The 21,972-nt window shown below is 37.9% G+C and overlaps 1 protein-coding gene across 1 annotated transcript in view; it reads right to left on the reverse strand.

Moving 5' to 3' along the window:
- Positions 1-21,972, reverse strand: part of LOC150109687 (tumor necrosis factor receptor superfamily member 16-like) — a 73,610-nt gene that overhangs the window by 8,340 nt on the left and 43,298 nt on the right. The window contains exon 3 of the mRNA XM_090409721.1: positions 10,507-10,797. Coding sequence (XP_090265847.1) covers positions 10,507-10,797 — 291 coding nt within the window. The remainder of the gene's footprint in view (positions 1-10,506; positions 10,798-21,972) is intronic.

The raw sequence follows: 21,972 nt of genomic DNA on the forward strand, positions 1-21,972 counted from the left end.
ACTCCTCTCTTCTGTTCCTATGTTGACTAGACTGCCGATGCTTAATTTCAGGCTTAACCGCATGCAATTTGTTTGTCATTGCTTCATGCCAGGAGTATTGCCATTGGGCAATTAAAAAAGAAAGTATGAATGAAAGAAAGAAAAAGTATGGGCTGATCTAGCAACTGTGATGTCATTTCCCTTAATTCCGATGTGGCTAGGAATCCAATACAACTAAACATCAAAATTAAGAATCTATTTTCTATAAAAAGTGGAGCACCTCACTAAGCACTGGGGAGGAGATAGCCTGTAAAGAACTCAGTCCGTATAAATTATACACTTTTGGTAGGAGTTTTCTTAGATATGCACAAGCATGGGCTGAATGCTCTGCTGTATAGTTACTGCAATCGAGTGGGATCTGGTTGGAGATTGAAATGTCAGGAAGCACAGCCAACAGAGATCTCTGATTCATCTATATTGAATCATCTGTATATATGGGCTGCTCTATGTGCTGCTATTGATTGATTTGAATAGCTGAAGGTGAACATTAGAATATGCTGTCAGCACTCATGCCAATAGCCTCTTTAACACACATACCAAAATGGTTGGGTTTCAGTCTGACGTGTGCGAGATACAGGACCCCCCCAATGTAGAGAAACAAGACTAGTCCATGTAGGATGACCTGGAAGGGACATTATTTTTAGGGCATAATTAAGAGACATTTTCGTGATAGAGGGGGTTCATTTGATTCAAGATAAAGGCTTTGAATGGGTGATGTGCAAAAATCATCATTAACTGACCTTGATGATGGAATGAGTCCAACAACTGAGCATGTTCTCCCTTGCAGAACTGTAAACCTGGGGCCCATAATCAAGCTTTGAACTTACATGTCCACAATAAATGTGGAACAAGGAACATCGATCAGCACCCCATTCATTAAAGGACAGTGTGGAGGATGTTCAATGCTTTTTTGCATTTATCCCCGAGATGATGAATGTATGTGTGTAAAGAAAGCTTTCAAAGATGAATCCCAGAAACTTGGCCTCTGGAACTACAGAGATACTGGCTTGTCCCATTCTTGAATCAAGATCAGGTTGGAGAGTGCATATTTGGCAGAAGTGTACACAGGTAGTTTCTTTGAGGAGATAACCTAAACCATGGCAAAGAGCCCATGAAAAGACATGATCAATTGCTTGTCGAGGTTGTCTTTCAATAACCTGCACATTGGAGTGACAGTAAATTGTGAAATTATCAACATAAAAACAGTTGCCTACTGTGGGAGGAAGCTGTTCAGTAACTGAGTTATTTTAATAGCGAAGAGGGTCACACTTAAGACAGAGCCTTAAGGAAACATTTCTTTTTGATGATATGGTTGAGATAACAGCTCCTACCCACTCAGACTTGTAACAGACAGCTGGAAGTTCTTAATAAAAACAAGAAGGCATCCCCCCTCAGACCCGATTGAACAAGCTGGCTTCAGGCCAGGAAGAAGTTGTTGTGACCAGGTCCTGGCCCTAACAACAGAGACTGAAGCAGGCTTCCAAAAGAAAGTTAAATCCAGAGTCACCTTCATTGACCTAACATCAGCTTATGATGCAGTCTGGATCAGGAGCCTCCTCCTAAAGCTAGGCAATATTAAAGGGTGCAAAAATTTTTGAATCCATTCTCTCCAACATAAAGATTCTGGTCCATATTTGTGTGTGGGGGGGGGGGGAAGCAGGCCCAGATTCCTCCACAGGGTTCTGTGTTAGCCCCTTTACTCTTTGGCATCTACATTTCCAACTTACCACATACTACTTGAAGCAAATATATGTACACCAATAACCTAGCAATCCTACACCAATCTACTTTCTTTGCCAACCTCGAATCAACCTTGAACAGAACTCAACATCCTAGAAGTACTTCAAGCAGTGGTACCTGAAGCCAAATCGAACAAAAACTGATCCACAGTGTTCCACCTGAACAATGCAGAGGCAAATTGACACCTCAACTCCTCTTTCTGTGGCAAAATGGTAGAACATGAGCCTCACTTGAAATATCTTGGAGTGAGCCTAACCTATAAAAGGCACATCACCAACCTGTCCAACAAAATTAAATTGAGGAATAATATCATTTCAGGGTTTGCTGGAACAACCTGGGGTTGTGGTGCAGAAGTCCTAGAGTCATCTGCACTAGTCCTTGCATTCTTTGCAGCAGAATACTGTGCCCCCGTCTGGGAAAGAAGTGCGCACACTAACATTATAGACACCTAGCTAAACTCTACCATGCGCACAATTAGTGGGACACTGAGAAGCACACCTCTTCCCTGGTTGCCTGTCCTATCTAACATTGCTCCACCAAATATATGGAGAAGACAAGCCTCGATTAAAGAATTTAATAAAGTAAAGAGCAACCCACTCCTGCCCCTGCACCAGACTCTCATAAATCCACCTGGTCTTCACCTAAAATCAAGAAACCCTTTCTGGTCCATGGATGAACTCTCTTCAGCTGCCTTACCATCAACACCTGACATGTGGAGAGAACACTGGTCCAACAAATGGCTTCCTGGTTGAAGATCCCTATGCTCCACAGTCTGGTTTTGCTCTTCCAACAGGATCAAAACTAAGCAGGGCAGATGTGGCTACCTATTACATAAATGGAGACTGTCAGACCACCCTTATTGTGATTGTTGCCCAGACGATTACTCATATTGTGAATGACTGCCCAAAGTGCCAATTTCATGGTGGTGGCCTCCAGGACATCCACAAGGTGATGGATGAGGCTCTGGATTGGCTTTCTAGACTGGACATTGACCTGTAGCTGCTTTGTATTCCTTTTGCCATAAGAATAAATAAATTAGGAGTGTGGACTGAGGCAGTTGCATTATATAAGATTATCAAATTCCATTTCATTTAGTTCAGAATCTGGTGGTAAATATATTGAGTATACTGTGATTAGATACTCCACAGACAGGCAAATCCCTACTGCTTTCAGAGCAGTATTAATCTGAACATGATGGAATGGAGTATGATTATTCATAAAAATAACTTCCATGTGCAGGACCATCTCCATTTTTGTCTTTGCCTAAAAGACTGATATTCCTGATGCTAGGATCCTCACTGGGTTTTAAATAAGTTTTCTTCAGACAGAAACAAAAAGATTTGTGTTTCTGCAGCAGGTGCTTGATGTCAACAATGTTCTGGCAAAACTCACGACAGTTCTGTGGCAAAAATTTCCTATTGTAGATTTGTCTGGTTTCCGGGAGATTGAAGACTTGCCCTAATCAAGTTTATATTTTTCATCAGATTTTTGGAAGTGTGGGCGATCAGTGTCCATCTCTTCCTCTGGAAAAATATTCAGTACGTCTTCAGATGTGTCAGGATTACCTGGTTGGTTCAAGTTGCTTTCAGTGGATACCGAAGTATTCAATTTTTCTGTGGAAGGGCTGGTGGTCTGTCTTTAAGTGATAACCTTGCCATCATTTTTTTATTTTTTCCTCACAAGTAGGTTCTCATTGAATTGAACCATTTTTGGCAGTGGGCTATACATTGTGCAATTGAAGCACGATTATAAAGTTCAGATATGGTAAAATGGTGGAATAGACATATGAGTTTGAGTTGCTATTGACATTTTCATTACTGTTACCTTCTCGGCATAAGAGGATGTCAGAGTAGATGTGGTGGCAGCTAACTTTCTTCTTGCATCCTGATATATGTTCTGTTCTGTTTTTTGTATTTTGTTCTATCTTTTCACTTCTGACATACATGTGAGTATGCTGGGTGGAATGGAACATAATAACCAGGCTTGCCCTGTCAGTTTACACAAGGAGAGCAAGACTGGTTATCATGTTCTTTACTACCACATCAGGCACAAATGGTAGAGCCAAGATGGCAGTTTGGGCATGTCTGTATTTCAGGAATTTGAAGCATCTTAGCAGATTAGGGATTTAAATTCCAGAAATACAGACATACCCAAACTGCCATCTTGGCTCTGCCATTTGTGCCTGGAAAAGCAAGCAAGAAACAAAAACACACTAATCATCCATGCTACAAGTGAAAAGCCAATATGGAAAATGTCAGCCTTCTTCATTCAAAAAGGTACAGAAGGGTTGGCAGGTTCCCTCAAAACAGTTAAGAAACAACATTCTGACATGATGCTTTTACGAGTGCATTGCCAGAATGTTGTTTCTTAACTGTTTAGAGAGAACATGCCAACCCTTCTGTACCTTTTTGAATGAAGAAGGCTGAAATTTTTCGTATTGGCTTTTCACTTGTAGCACAGATGATTAGTGTGTTTTTGTTTCTTGCTTGTGTTGTCAAAAGGTGTATCTATTGATACACCTTTGGCTGGGACTTTGGTAGTGCCCCTGAAATGACTGAGGATAAAGGATTCATCCTCGATTAGTTTTTGGTTCAGCACCAGAACTCTCCACTCTCTCCTGTGGAGACACACATAGATTCTGGGCAAGCAATGACTGTGCTCAGGAGTGGAACACCGGGGTTACCCCCCCCCCCCAGACACCTTGTGAGCACCACAGCAAGCCTTGAACTTTGTCCCCAGACCACGGGGAAAGAGATTACTGCAACACCCTTGACCCTTGCACGCAAGCCCACTAGCCAATTGATTCTGACCGGGTCATCCAGGACTGCCCATCTTCTCAAGACCACCAGGGTCCACCTTCCTGAATGTCCACTGATCACACTGCACAGCAAACCTGGTGGCAAGGCATTCGATCCCAGTGATGGTAATCTGGAAGATAAAAAAAAGATTCAGGAGAAGTATAGTGAAGAATATATGAAAAAAAGCAAAGAAAAAGAAGAAGAATAAAAAGGGCAAGTAACATCACTGGGAGGGTCTTTCCACCACACACAGGTGCCTCACATGGAAGGTCCAGTCCTGCCTCTATTCTATTTCTCCTCTCTTGACTACATTAGTTACCTTTCTGGCTTGAGCTTTATCTTTCTCATGCATATGCTCACCACTTTTGTTTATGTCTTCTATAATCTCTTGTTCACTGGGAAGCAACGGAGAAGTCATCCTCTAAATCTAGAGTAATTTAATAATAAGGTGAGACACCTTTTGGCAACTCATATAGGTAAAGATGACTTCTCCGTTGCTTCCACCTTGATATCACCACCTCTGGGTCTGGCTCCCACTGACGAGACCTCAATAAAGGTCAAAACCGGTTGGGAGCTTGGGTGATGAATGGCAATGCTGTAGCCCATGAAGTTTTAATTAGCCTCGGCTGTTGCTGTCACCTGGGTGTGTGTGTGGGGGGGGGTAATGTTTTGAGAGTTCTTCTCAGTGGCAGGATGAGCTTGTTACTGAGGGGAACAACGCTGAGTTTTTGGAGTTTGACCTGTACTTGAACATTCAATAAAGGTCGAAACCGGTCTGGGTAGTGGCCCTTCTCTTAATGTATAATGCTATGCATTAAGAGAAGGGCCACTACCCAGACTGGAGATGTGCTTTGCATTATGAGATATACTAAGACGAAGAGTGATGAGAGCTTCATCCCACCTTTACCACGAGTTGCCTCAGTCCTGAAGATACTTCAGGTGCAAACTTTGTTTGCTTACACTTGGATAGAGGATTAAACTAAATTTATTATACTTTGCTTTATCTTTTGCACTCAACAAATGTTATTTGTTAAGTAGCCCAGGCACTACTAACCTCTATTCCTTCAAATTTTTCCATCCATTTTACTGCCCCAATCTGGTTTCTAAGTCTGTTATAATCATTAAAATTCCACATAATTTCTGAATGCTTTTCATTTGCTGGGCTGGTTAGCAGAGTGGATACCAACTAACTGATCACTGGTTCAAATCACACCATCTGCACAATTGTTTGCGACTGTCTTTAAGTGGGGAATGAACTTCATTATCCAGTGTGAGATGACACCCCACTTATAGGAGGCCTGAAGCGCCTTGAAAAAGTTTCATGTTTGGTCTCTAGAGCAGGGTTTCTGGACTATGTAAAAAAATAGAAAAAGTATTATTATTATTTGACACCTCCAGAGAATTCAATGACTCATCGAGGGAGGGCACCTGCTCTACAACTCTTCCTCCACCACTCAATGCACCTACTGACTGCAACTACACCAACGCCATCTACTGCCGACCACCACCACTAGTATTTCGAAAGACAATCACAAACATCCATGCCCACAGCGGGATTCGAACCAGTGGCCTTTTGGCTGGAGAGCAGATACGCTAACCACTCGGCCAGTCTGGCTGGCAATAGGAAATAGAAAATTTAATGGGTGAGAATCAGGTGGAAACAAGTATGACATCTCAGTTATGATTGAATCATCTGATGCTGTGACCAAATTCAAAACTTTTGATTATTGTGTTCCCTCCACTACATGCTGACTAAAACATTTGTCCTTCAAGAATTCCAGAAATTCATTTGCCTTATTACTGAATTCTCTTTTCTCTATTCAATTTATATTTAAAGTTTCCCATAATTCTGGAGGAATTTTTTGAGGCATTAGAGAATGCAGCTAGTATAATGAAAAAGGAAAAGTTGGTTCTTGTTGGAGATCTAAACAGCAGAATAGAAAATGATTACCAGACATATAGAAATGTTTTGGGAAACTTTGTAGAAAAGAGCAAAGCTAATATGGTAAATGCCTGCAGGATTTCTGTTAATGATATGGAATAGTTATTACTGACACCATGATCCACCATAAAAATGAAAATTCACATGGAAAGAAGAAGATGCAAAAAATAAGAAAAGTCTCATTGAATGTGTTATTGTCAACAGTGATGTTTTCCCACTGGTTCAGGACACGAGTATACAGAGAATTTGAAACAGGAAATGATCGCCATTTAGTGTTGAGCAGAATAAAATTGAACTTCATATTGAAAAGAAGGGTGTGTAAGAAAGTTTTAAGATGAATCAAAGCTGAACAGCTATCTGATGCGAACTTTGAAAACAACAGCCAAACCTTGGAGATTCAGTGGCAAATCCTAAAGAAAACTCTGATTCAGCCAGAGAGAGGCATGTGGTGAAGTAATCTGCAAGGATAGAAAAATCAGAACTTCATGGTGGACTCAGGAAGTTGAAGAGGCAGTCAAAGAAAAGAAGAAAGCATATGGAAAGTTCCTGGCAAGTAAGTCAGTCTGTGCTCTTAGAGAATAAGGGGGAAAATGTAAGAAAGCAAAGCACTATATAAAACTAGCTAAACAAAAGTCATGGAAGACTTTGGAAAGAACATAAAAAATAAATATCAGGAAAGTGGCAAAATATTCTAGAGGCTAGTGAAAAGCTTAGAAATGGGGAAAAAAGTACTGTAAAAGAAATCAGAGATTATAAAAGTGACATGAAAACTGAAGATAAAGATATTCTAGATATTTGGAGTAATTACTTTGAAAGACTGCTAAATGAAACAAGGAATGATAGCACAGTAGAAGACAATAGGAATGCAGTCAGGAATACATATCATACTTGGAGTAGAAAAAGTCATCAAAAACCTAAAATGTAGAAAGGCAGCTGGAATAGATGAGATTTGACCAGAAATGCTCAAATATGGAGCTATAAAAGTTTTATAGTGACTGCATTCCATAATTCAAAAAGCCTGGTCAGAGGGTCAAATCCCAAATGATTGGAGCACAGCTCTCATAGTACCATCTATAAAAAGGGAAACTGAATGTGAGAATTACAAAGGTAAAACCCTACTGAGTGTTCCTGGTAAAATTTATGCAATAATTGTTATGTAAAATTGTTCTTAGCCAATTCTCAAGTATACTTGAGAATTGGCTAAGAACAATTGTGAAAGGGAAGCCTGGCAAAAAACAAGCTGGATTCAGGCCAATTAGATGTTGTCAGGATCAAATATTTACTTTAATTAAAATAGTTGAGAAATCTTGGGAATATAACAAGGAATTGTATTTAAGTTTTGTTGATCTGAAAAAGGCATGTAAAAAATGATATGTAAAATGATAGAAGATAGATATGTAAAAGGCATATGACAAGGTGCCAAGATAAGGAAAGTGGTATTAAATCTGATATCAGAATTGGCAATGTTAATATTAGGATGTGTTAGCAGAGCTAATTTCAGGTGGTATGGTCACTTAAACAGAATGGGAAAAGAAAAATTAGCAAAACAAGTGTTTTCTGCCAGGCTGGCAGGAAAAAGACCCAGAGAAAGATCAAGATGTAGATGGATTGATACAGTAAAAATTGCCTTAAAAGACAATAATATAAGATCTGATAACATTGGAATCTTGACATATAACAGATTAATTTGGAGGAAAACCATTGATCAGAAGTTAGTAATCATAATTATTCTTTTCACTCCCTGAGGGTACATATCAGAAATTTGATTATGATGATATCTCCCATAATGGACGCTCATTTCCCACACTTGCCTAATTAATCTGCCTAAATGATTACTTTTAATATTTTTTTTCCCATGTTTCCAGAAACATGTTCTCACATAAAAACTGTCAATACATAGTTGATCCATGGAGGATGGTGTAAGATGTTTAACCATTTATTTCATAATGGATGTTATATATCTGATCTTGCCAAGACCAAGATATATTATTATTATCGAGGCTTCCATGGAGTCAAAAGACTCATCGTATGGGTGGATTGATACAATAAAAAGTGTCTTAGAAGACAAAAATATAGGATCTGATATAATGTTGGAATTCTTCACAGATAACAGATTGATTTGGAGGAAAATTGTTGATAATAAGTTAGTAATGATGTAAGTTCGTCATGTAGTACTATCATTGGCCAGCTTGGTTGGCCGAGTGGTTAGAAAATCTGCTCTCCAGCCAAAAGGCTGCGAGTTCGAATCCCACCGTGGGCATGGATGTTTGTGATTGTCTGTGGAAATACTAGTGGTGGTGGTGGGCAGTAGATTATGTGGTTTGCTGTAGTTCGTGGATTTGAGTGGTGGAGACGGAGAATTGTGGAGTGAGTGTCCTCCCCTCGATGAGTCTTTGGACTCCTTGGAAGTGTTACGTAATAATAATATTCTGTACACGCCTTTAGGAAACAGAAATTTTATGATGATGATAATAAAAATACCAAAGAAAGGAGATTTGGGAAACTAATAATTGGAAGGGCATAAACCTACTATGTGTCAGCAAAATTTTCTGCATAATTATTCTTTCAAGAATCTTTAAGATTTTAGATAAGGATTTACACCTCAAGAATAATAATAAAACAGTAGGGTGAATTTAACTCTCCTTTATATTTGCTGTTTGGGATTATGAAAAAGCCTTCAGGTCCATTTCCAGAAATTGTGTGTGAAATTCCTTCAAAACAAAGAAATGCCACAGAAAATAACAGATTAAAAATATAACAAATTCCAATGCCAGGTGCTGCCTGACAGCAATGAAACATGCCAAAGGAATATCATGGAAAATAAATAAAACTTGGGATGATCTAGACCAGGGGTTCCCAACCTTTTTGTTTCCTAGAGCACATTCTAAAATACTGGTAGGGCGACGGGCACCATCCATTTTTTCAAGCAAATTTTTTGAATTCATTTTGTTAAATGAATACATACAAAGTTTACATAATCAAATGTTTTATTACTTAAAAGTTTACATTATATAAAAATTTAAATATATATATGTAAGTTAGTGCGATCTTTGGCATTGCATTTCATTGGCCAGTGAAATGAATTGTTGCGTGATGTGCATGTGATTATTTCAAACTATACGGCACATGTTTGAACAGCGGCGGGCACACACATATTGTTCGACGGGTGGCATGGTGCTTGCGGGCATAGGGTTGGGAACGCCTGATCCAGACTATGCAGATGATGTATGTATAATTGTTCACAGAAAGGCAGATATCCAAAACAAACTAACCACATTAGAAGAGGAATCACTGAAAATTGGTTGGAAAATAAATAAAAGCAATACAAAAGAAATGAGAATGAATGTGAACAACAAGGCACCAAGAACAATTGAAACTGCCAACCTGGTTGGCTGGTAGTTGATCTTTGGTGCTATAAAATTGGTTCACCCATCAGGAAACCTTGATTTTAACCCAAACACTTAGAAAAATTGCCTGAAGAGTGCACACAGTAGTACTAGTGTGACAGTTGCATTTCACATCCTTGTGTGCTTTGGTCTGAATTTATTGGTAGATTGCACTAATCTTTTAGCAACTTAGGAAGGATAGAGACCTGATACCAAGAAATGTCCAAAAGTTAGAATTAGGAAGTTCTACCTAATTCCTTTGAGAAATAAAAAAGGTGAACTGGATTTATTTATCTTGGTTTTACAATGATATAGTACATGAATCGAAGGTGAGTTAGCCGATCTCATATGGAGGTAGCAGGGTTTTTTTCCCGGAAACTCAGGTTTTTCATCCCATAGACAAATCGGCCCTTCAGAACACACGCAATTTACAGACAAAAAATACTAGTTGTGGTGGTGGGCAGTAGATGATTGGTTGTAGTGGTGAAGATGGAGAGTTGTACAGTGAGTGTCCTCCTGCGATGAGTCTACTGACTCCTTGGAGGTGTCACTAATAATAATAATAATTTGTTATTAATAAAATCTTAATAAGGTTACTTACACATTGGTTTCAGTGACTTGCTCTTTAACTTCTCAGTGTCAGTGATTACGCATTTGTTACCTAAAAAAGGAACATCACAGCCATCCATTATCACTGATCGAATTGGAGGTTTTGTTGTTTTTCTTAAATGCCATCTCAATATCAGATAGGCTGCCAATCCCAAAATAACAGCAACCATAATAGTACAATACACAGGTAAAACATTCTTCTCAGAATAACTCAGTATGTTGCTGCTTTCATCGATTTTCTGCTTCTGCCCTGTTGTTGACTGCCATCTGTAGTAATCTTTATCTGTAAAGCAAAAATAAAAATGTCATAAAGTGTCCTCCCGCGATGAGTCTTCGGACTCCTTGGAGGTGTCACGAATAATAATAATAATAATAAATGAGTGTTCTATTATTTAAAGTTTTGCTAAGTAACATTACAGCTTAGAAATCCATTGCAATATATTTTGAATATATAACATACCAACGATTTCAGCTTACTGAAATTTTGCAACTGACACTGTGACTATCCTGCCTGGGATGAGGGGGGAGGAGTATGGCTTATGTTAGTGTTGAACTGAAATAAACATTACCTTGGAAATGGCAGAGTTAAACTTGGTAGCTGCAACTACTATTGGAAGAATGATATTATGCAATGCTTTAACACATTTTGTAACATACTGGTCAATATTGTGATATTTATTTACCATAGTAAATTCATTCTATGTTAGCAAGTCTGCCTGATCACTGGACTTGCTTGATATTCAAAGTCAAAGCAATGCCTGGTTAGCCAAGTGGTTAGGATACCCACTATCCAACCAAGAGGTTGCAGGTTTGAATCCTGCCATGGGCATGCATGTTTGTGATTGCCTTTAGGTGGAAGATGAATTTCATCTCCTGGTACGAGACCACTGCCCCGTTTATTAGAGGCCTGAAGTGGCTTTAAAAAAGTTCCATATTTGGTTCTATAGCAGAGTTTCTAGACTATGTAAAAATAAACAAAATTACAGAATATATATATAAAATTGATAAAAAATGACAAAAAAAATAATAAAAAATCCTTAGCTTACCCACAATACAAATGTGTAATATAGATTTATAATAACCTTTTGTGGGTGGAAACCACACATACACAAAAAGTAAATTAAATCAGATGGATTATTGCTTTAACATTAAGCATACCTAAAGATTAGCTGCTGATAAATAGATCATGCAGATTAAAAATACAGCACTTCTACAAAATTAAAACCAACATAAAAGAAAGTAGCAAGCTTCTTTTAAAATGAGCAACCCTAAATATTCCAAACCCTTATATCACATAGATTATAAAACACATACTTTTTAATCTAACAGAAAAGCTTAGGTGTTGACAGTTAATTCATGACTTAATTTTTTAACGGTATTAATAACACTAAACAATTTAATCAAAAGATGTTTTATATTTTGCTGGATTTCAAATCAGCATTATCAGAGCACAGTACACTTGTATATGTGGCAGTGAGTAAAAAAAATAATAAAATTGCACTGTACAAAAGATCTAAAGTCCTACTTATGGTGCCCTCTAATGTTGGGGGGGGGGGGGGAACATTACAGCGATGTGAGAGTTGCTCTTAGGATGACAGTCTCCCAAATTTTTGGCAAATTAATGCATCCATACTTGTTCAGATTAGGAGAATTCTTCAAAGCCATTGGTGACTCAAAAATTAATCTTTCAGATCTGTAACAACCCCTAAATAGCACATTCGTTTTCTTCCATCTAATCCTGTGAGAAGATGTATGCAAAGCGTGGTCTGCCAGTCCTGACTTTCCATAGTAATGAATGTATTTTTTATGTTCTTCCAGGCAGATGTTGACTGATCTTCCTGTTTGTCCATAGTAGGCCAAGTTACAGTCACAGGGAACTTTGTACACTCTTGGGTGTGCTAAAGGGTGAAGTTTAACCTTAGGTAAGCAGATCAAAGTTGCTATTTTTTCGTGCAGTTTGAAAGTGGTGCAAAGGCCATGTTTCATCAGTATTTGGGCTATCTTTTCTGATGCACCTCTGACATAGGGAATAGAGATGGTCATGTTGTGTTCCTGTGTATTAGGGGAGGGAGGAGTAATGGGGCTGTGTAGTATTTTATCTATTTTGTAGGGATTGTAGCCGGGATTGTGATAAACTTCTGTGTGTTGGCTTTCTTTTCTTAGATTCTTTTTCTACTGTAAAGTGGATTTTGGGGTGTTGACTGTTTAGGTAGGTGACAAATGCATCCAAAGTATCTTGTCCATGGGGCCAAATGGCAAACACATCATCTACATAGCATAACCAAACTAGTGGCTTGTATGTAGCTGTGGTAAGTACTTTGTTTTCAAAGCGTTCCATGTAAAAGTTTGCTAAAGGAGGAAAGAGGGGAACCCATAGCAGTACCATTAATCTGTTTGTAGATTTTTCCTTCCCATAAAGTAACCTGCATACATAGTAAATCTGAATAATTCAAAAATACGGGGGGAAATTAGACTTGATCAAATCCAAAGTGTCTATAAGTGGTACATTGGTAAATAAAGAGGTGACATCAAAACTAACCATTATGTCTGAAGTTTTTAGGATACAATTTTTAACTAGTGTTTTGAAATGGACTGAATTTTTTTACAAAAGTAGAGGAGTTGCCAGCAAGGGGAGCAGGGGCGGCTCGTGCATAGGCACTACGGAACTGCAGCACCCCCAATTTTTCTCGATATATAAATATATTTATTAATTTATCTGTATTTGCTTGTAATATTTAATTTTATCATCAACCACCCTAAACAATTCTCTTATTATATATAAAAAATAATAAAAATCCATCTTGTAGCACTTAGGACGGCGAAGGACGCTAGCGGCACTGCGTTTACCACAGTGTCATATTGCTACGCGCGCAAGCATATGCACGTCATAGTGAGATACGAGCTATTAGCGTAATGTGGCACTGTCCGTCGCGCAGTTTCACTGTTGTTTATATGCAGTTTGAGCCAGTAGTAGTTTACTCTGTCTCTTTAAATATTTGGACATTACAATTAAAGACATAACATTTGTTATGTCTTTAATTATAATGTCCTTTTTGATAACATATTGGTAACATTTCTGATGAGCACTATGAATCAGGATAGGTTAAATGCACTTGCGATGATTTCAACAGAGAAAAAATTCTTCAACAGTCACACAAACATCAAGGAAAAAGTTATTGACATTTTCGCTCGAAACAAAACAAGAAGAATATATTTTATTTTTAAGTAATTTTGAATTATACCAAACTGTGTAATTTTATTGATAATAAGCAATATTTTTTCATAATAACTACAACACTTTTTTTGAATGTTAGGCAAGTGACTTTTAATTTATCATCCTACATGTTTCACCGATTCTGCTATCGGCATCTTCAGGGAATACAATTGGTAAGCATATATGAAGGTAACAGACTAGGTTTTTAACTGACAGTTCTAATTTATACAAAATTAGTATTGTGCGAGACAATGCGCGTGTCTCGGGAAATACTAATTTTGTATGAATTAGAACTGTCAGTTAAAAACCTAGTCTGTTACCTTCATATATGCTTACCAATTGTATTCCCTGAAGATGCCGATAGCAGAATCGGTGAAACATGTAGGATGATAAATTAAAAGTCACTTGCCTAACATTCAAAAAAAAGTGTTGTAGTTATCATACATAGTAGTCAAGAAAGAAAATCGCACCAATATTTTTTCATGTTTATTTATTTATTTTTTTTATCCAAACACGTCGTATACACTGTACTTACAGTGTGTATGTTTATTTCGAAAGTTGCAGCCCCCCCCCCCCACGATTTCGATTTGGCTAACTGTTGGGCCAGTTTATACGTGAGACTATTTATGCTATCGACTATGGGATGTAGGGGATTATTAGGTTTATGGATTATTTTTGGTAATCCATAAGGTACGGGGTGGTTTAACATGAATTGGTTTTATTTTTTTGATGATTTCTTTGGGCCAGGAAGTCAATATACCACGTAATGAAAGAACTGCCTTAAAAAAGTTATATAAGAATAAAAATATTATTATTACAAAAGCTGATAAAGACGCCTGTGTAGCTCAGTGGATGTGGCGTTTGCTCACCACGGCGCTTGGCCGCACGAAGGAAGACTTGGTTTCGACTCTAGTTGGCGACTAGAGGTAGTAGTAGTAATAGCAGCAACGTGTTTAGTAGCTAGAGGAAATTTTTCTAAGCCTTTTTCGGACCGGTTCCCGAGTTAGTCGATCTGTCACGGGCAAGCGGGTTTTTCGTCCCGTAAACTCAAGAAAATCGACCGTAGAATCCCATATATTTCAGACATTAAATACGAGTGTTAGGGTTAGGGACCACGAGATGCGGCACCTGTAGAGCCGTCTCTCTTTACTGCGTGCCAACCTTGGGCCAGCTATCTCTAATTGGGTACCAGTGGAGATTGAACTTCCCACTCAGTCTCCAAAAAGTTAGATAGGGCTAAAAACGACCTCGCCTACTCCCTGTATATACGGAAATAAAAAGGCGTTAGCTGATTTTTGATTTTGAAGCCGATAAAGGAAATACTACAGTTATCATTGATCAAGAAGATTACAACAGAAAAATGCAAGATCCACTATGTGACGGTTCCACGTACCAAATTATAGATCGAGACCCCACTATGTCTCAAAGAAAAAGTCCGAAAATTACTAAAAAAAAAAAAAAAAGTGACTTCCTGCCCCAAAGAAATAATCAAAAAATAAAACCAATTCATGTTAAACCAACCCGTATTTATTTATGGATTACCAAAAATCCACAAACCTAATAACACCCTACGCCCCATAGTCGATAGCATAGATAGTCCCACGTATAAACTGGCCCAACAGTTTGCCAGGTCGCTTGGTCCTCTTACTGGCAACTCCTTTTCTGTAAAAAATTCAGTCCATTTCAAAACACTAGTTGAAAATTGTATCCTACAGGATATGATAGTACTACATGAAAAACTTACATCACCACTAACTTTCTATCTACAATTTTTCTCTAAATCAAACTGTTACCTGTCAAGACTCCAACATCTATTTCTGTCTTCTAAGGCACTTTTTACTGTATCAATCCACTTACATCTTGGTCCTCCTCTGGGTCTTTTTCCCTACCATCCTGGCAAAGAACAATTGTTTAGCTAATCTTTCCTCTCCCATTCTGTTTAAGTGACCATACCATCTGAGATTAGCTCTGCTAACACATTTCTGAATGCTAACAATGTCAAGATCTTTTCTAATATCCTCATTTTTAATATGATATTGGCATTTGTTTATGTCCCTAATCTTTCTCAGGACTCACATCTGTGGTCTCTAGTCTTTGGTCAAGTGTTTTATTTCTAACCAAGCTCTCAGATCCGTAAGTTAAAATTGGCTTGAACACCGTCCTGTATACAGCTAATTAGTGTTTTGACTAATTTCTCTCTTATTCCCTATAAATTTATGCAGTTGACTTCCTACCATACCAGCTTTGTTGATTCTGTTGTATATTTCCATATTTAATTTACCATCTCTAAAAATCATGCCTAAGTAACTGAAATGTTTATATTCTTTTAAAAACCTGATTTTTATCTACATTTTAAGAACGACGGTACGTTGCGCCCTTCGATTAGAAAAGGCCTAAATTCGATTTCTCGGGAGGAATCTTTATATGGACTTTTTCAATTGAAGGTGAATTAGCTGATCTCATACGGCGGTAGCAGGGTTTTTCATCCCGCATACAGACAAATCGGCCCTTCAGAACACACGCAATTTACAAACAAAATGTACTAGCTGTAGTGGTGGTTGTGGCCATTAGATGGCGTTGATGCAGATGATTGGTAGTGGAAACGCAGAGTTGTACAGTGGGTGTCCTCCCGCGATGAGTCTTCAGACTCCTTGGAGGTGTCACGAATAATAATAATAGGTTCTCCATTCACAATGCAGTTGATATTTTCAATGCTTCTGAAGAAAAAGCAGTAGTTAATTTTAAACTAAGCGTAAAACCCATATATAAGATAAAATGCGTTAAAATAATTCATTTCTAGAGGGAACTATGTGAAACTTAAGAAGGGAAAAAAATGGCAAATTAATAAGAAAAATACAAAGATCAAGTATTGGATTGGACAGAACTTAGAGAAAAGCTGTTAACAGGAAGTTAGTAATAATGTAAACTTTTCGTGTAGTACTATTATAGTATATCCTGTACACCCCTCGAGGCATGCATTGGCATTTGATGATGATGATTAAAATAAAAGTAATTTTGCATATACAGTCATCCCTCGAGTTACGTCCGTGATCCCATAAGGCAGGGTTTCTCAAACTGTGTTCCGCGAAAAGTTCTGGAATTTGTCATTTTAGTTTTCTAAGCATTTTTCATGAATAAATATTTTATAGTAGAAATATTCTGAGGAGAATAATATTCGACATATTCACGAATAATAATATTCGTGAATATGTCGAAAAGCTTAGACCCAGAACGCCTAATACCATCTGTGTATCGTTAATTTGCACACGTCGAAATCTTTCAACATTTGGGAAAGGGAATACCGCTGTTTATGTCGGGTCATAAAAATTGCCTGCAATCGGATTATAACAATGGGTGGCATATCCTCTGTTCTCAAAACTGAACGAAATGACATCTGTGTAGCAAATGTCAGTGACCAAGCGGCATATTTTAACGATAATTCATGAACATGGAAATATTCATGAATTATCGTTAATTTTCACACATCGAAATCTTTCAACAGTTGGGAAAGAGAATACCGCCGTTTATGACCGATCACAAAAATTGCCTGCAAGCCAATTGCAACAATGGGTGGCGTGTTCTTAAAACTGAACGAAATAACATCTGTGTTGCAAATGTCAGGGACCAATTAGCAAGGTAATATAAAGAAAATTTTTCCACTGAAATTGAAGATCAAGGTAGTCTGTATCCGGTTTTCAAATCAAGTAATACTGAATACTTTCTTCGCAAGTTCGTATTGTAGGGTGAAAGTTTCGAAACCGTAGTGCCGTGATTTTTTAAAAGTAATAGGCCTGCAGATTTAAATTTTAATATGAATAAGAGATAAGGGACTTTGTTTAATTTTGGTATTAAGAAATCTCTTATTGAAGGTGTTTATGACGCAACAGATAGTGAGTCATCCACCACCAGCCTACAAAGCGATCTTCAGGATGTACAAAAGGAGGGGAAAACTACCAGCACACAGGAGAAAAAGTCTGCATTCATTCGTAAGTACTCATAATAACATTATAAATTTTTGGCGATCAGAATGGGAAATGTCAATAAAAATCAGCACAAATAAATGTAATGATGGTTTAATTGATGTTTAATTAATTACTAATTAATAATAAAAATTAGCTAAATTACCAATTAATTATTAATTAATACATTACAAAATAACTACTTAATAAAGGTGTTCCGTGAAAATTTCAGGATTTGTGAAGTGTTCCGTTGTAGAAAAAGTTTGAGAAACCAATGCCATAAGGCATCGGTTTCCAACCGGTGGTACGCGTACCTGCGAGGGTATATGCTGGGCCGTTCAGATGTACACGAAAAATAATCAGTAATGGCGGAAAAGTAAACTATTTTATATTAAGATAGGCACTGAACAAAGGTGTCAGTATTTAAAAACAGCTATTTTAAAAACAAGGAGTACACAAGTGGAAAAAAAGTTGGGAACCACTGCCGTAAGGGAATAAATAACATTTTTGACTATACCTTCGAATACGCAAGCGAGCATAAAGTAAAAAGTTTTCTGGAAAAACTTTTATTGGGATTATATTGATCAAGTGTATATAATAAACAACTAAGTTATACCAACTAGTTTCACCAACTAAGTGTTGACATCTTCAGGGTACATAACTGATGTAAGGCAATAAAAAGTAAAAAACTGTTACAAACTAAAATCAACCGATTCCAATTATATTAAAGAACAGAGCGCATAAAATACATTCATAGAGCGTGGATGATCTCACTTGTTGTTATTTAGGAACGTTCTATAGTTGGCACTATAATTCAGTTCTGGCGAGTTGAAGGATCTGATAAGGGTTTTCCAGATCACGGGCAAGATAGTCCTTGGTTCCTGTTAAGGTTTTGTGTACAGCGGGCAACTGTTGTGGCCTCCTTAAAAATTCGGGAGTGGAAGTCCTCCTCCATGTAAGGAATTGTGCTTCTATCCCACTCTATGGTATGGTTCGTTCTTGAGAAATGAAAAGCTAAACCCGATTTTTCTTCTCTGTTATTAACAGAGAATTATGAACCCGATTTTTCTTCTCTGTTATTATTGACGTCACATAGGTGACGTCAATAATAACAGAGAAGAAAAATCGGGTTTAGCTTTTCATTTCTCAAGAACGAACCATACCATAGAGTGGGATAGAAGCACAATTCCTTACATGGACGAGGACTTCCATTCCCGAATTTTTAAGGAGGCCACAACAGTTGCCCGCTGTATACAAAACCTTAACAGGAACCAAGGACTAATCTTGCCCGTGATCTGGAAGACCCTTATCAGATCCTTCAACTCGCCAGAACTGAATTATAGTGCCAACTATAGAACGTTCCTAAATAACAACAAGTGAGATCATCCACGCTCTATGAATGTATTTTATGCGCTCTGTTCTTTAACATAATTGGAATCGGTTGATTTTAGTTTGTAACAGTTTTTTACTTTTTATTGCCTTACATCAGTTATGTACCCTGAAGATGCCAACACTTAGTTGGTGAAACTAGTTGGTATAACTTAGTTGTTTATTATATACACTTGATCAATATAATCCCAATAAAAGTTTTTCCAGAGCTTTTTGGTCAAGAAAATTAAATGTTTTTTTAACATAAAAAGTTTTCTATTTAGCAACAATGCATCATGCGCAGTGGCAACAGCGCATCTGCAGAAACCTGTCTAGGCAATCGGCATCTGTCCTTCAACAGTTCCTCTGTTGATTTTGTCTTTGAGAATCGTTAAATATTCTCGCGAGATTTTGTGAAACATGGCCTCTACATGCCCAATCAAAAAAGTAGTGAAGGATCACAGAAAAAGAGACGAGCAATTGATCTTGAAACGAAGTTGCAAGTTATAAAGTAGCATGAAACTGGTAAGCCCATCATTGTGATCGCTGATTTTTGAAAAATAAGAATAAAATCGTAGAGGCTGTGAAAGGATCTGCTTCCATTAAATCGACGATAGTGACGAAGCAACGACAAGGTCTTATCGGAGATATGAAAAAGCCACTTGCATCATGGATAGAGGACCTGAATCAAAAGCGCATACTTCATAGTGCTATGGAGTATACCATAACTGTTAAGGCACTAAGTATCTTCAACATGTTGAACGAGGAAGCAAGGCCCAACTACGAATTCAACGCTTAATCCCATGAGATACAAGCAGCGTTTTGCACTGCATAATGTGAAAGTGTATGGTGAATCTACAAATGCCGATAAGAAGGCTGCCAAGGAGTTTGTGGGGAAATTGGATAAAATTATTGAGGAAAATTATTTGCCACAACAAATATTTAATATGGATGAGACGACCTTGTTTTGGAAAAAATGCTCGAGAGGACATTCATCCACAAAGTGCTAAAATCTATGGTTTCAAAGCTCCTAAAACCGTATTAAGATTATCTTAGGAGATAATGTGGCTGGATATAATCTGAAACCATTTGTGATATGGCAGTGAGAATTCACGAGCCTTCAAAAACATTAGATGCATACTCTAGTTCATTATCAGAGCAATAAGAAGTCGTGAATGACTTAAAAATTGTTTGAAGATGCCTTAATCAAACAATTGGTTATGCGAGTGGAATGGAAAGCTATTGTGTGAAAGAAAATGTAGAATTTAAAATTTTATTAATTCCAGATAATGCTCTAGGTCATCCACCTTACATCGGTAATTTCACTGCAAGATCAAGGTCATGTTTCTCCCTCCAAACACTACATTGATCCAACCGATGAATTAGGGAGTTCTTGCAGTGTTTAAAGCTTATTATCTATGGAGAACTTTTTCACAAGCCATTTCTACCGCTGAAGGAAATGATCAGACTCGCATGCAATTCTGGCAAGCATTCAATATTTATCATGCTATTAAAAATATTGGTGTGGCTTGGAACGAAGTGACCTCTCAATGTATGAGTGACATATGGAAAAAGACATTAAAAAGATTTGTGCACGATTTTGGAAGTTTTGTAAATTCAGCAAAAAAATAGCGGGCCTAACAAACAATCTGAATCTCGAAGTGAATGATGACGACATAATTCAGCTCATAGTAAGTGCCCCTGAAAAGCTGACCAAGGATGAATTGGTCGAACTGGAGGAACAACATGTTGCAGAAGAGGAGGAACGAAAAAAGGAAGAGAGGAAAAAAGAGAAACAAGAGGTGGGTTAAACAATTCACAGTGAAGGATCTTGCAGAAATGCTTTCTGCAGTTAGCAATGTTCTCAAAATGGCTGAAGACATGAACCCCAATGTGGAACGCTACTTATTTGTAGAAAATACAGTACAAGATGTGTTTGTTTGCTATAAACAAATTTATGGTGAAAAGAAAATGAATAAGCAAAGCACATTGGACATTTTCATCAAAAAAAAAGTTGCAGCAGAAGGGCCGCAGCCTGTCCTTCACATAGGGAGGTAATGAAGATGTGATTATGAAGAAAGATTCGGGAGATTATTCTCCTGTTGTATAGTGGCAATAACGCATAATACAATTTTATAAGGCTTAAAAATTCAACTGACAGTATACTTATTACGCTTAAGTCCTTAACTCCTGTAACTCTGTTGATTTCATGTATCGACTTACGTCCATCCGGCAGGACGTAAGTCGAGAGATGACTGTATATATGTATTTCATGGGCACTTACTATGAGCTGAATTATGTCATCATAAAACCGCATGCAATCCAAAAAATTCCTTTGCATTGACCCGAAGTTACTGTCTGGTGCGGGTTTACAGCTTCATTTATCATTGGACCATTCTTCTTTGAGGACATTCGCTGTTCGGGTCTTGTGACCTGCTCAGTTACTGCCGAGAAGTATCTAGATATGATAAACAACTTGTGCCACAGCTACAGCAGTGCCTATGCATGGTTTCAGTCATTTTCATGCAAGATGGGGCCCCTCCACACATTGGTCGATCCGTACAGGAGGTTCTTTGAGAACATTTCACGGAAGCCAGAGTGATCAGCCGTGCATTTCCCACAGCACGTTCGCTTCGTTCGCCTCATCTTGATCCCCTGTGACTTCTGGCTTAAGAGATTTTTCACAGGGTTTATTGGAATCATCCTGAAAACGTGCCAGGGCTGTTTTTCAGCAAAAGATTTTTAACGGGAAAGGCAGCACATTGAACAGTACTGCCAGTGAACGCATAATGGAAGTGAATAAAAATATTTATGCTAGTGTCGTTTTTCTCCTCCTATGCACACAGAAAAATTACATCTATATTTGGTACATCATACATCGCCCTCTGGTGGCGCTGCATAAGGCCTTAAACAGAGA

This window comes from Typopeltis vanoorti, chromosome 2 (genome assembly GCF_054136105.1).
Source record: "Typopeltis vanoorti isolate ZY-2024b chromosome 2, IOZ_Tvanoo_1.0, whole genome shotgun sequence".
Classification (NCBI taxonomy): Eukaryota; Metazoa; Arthropoda; class Arachnida; order Uropygi; family Thelyphonidae; genus Typopeltis; species Typopeltis vanoorti.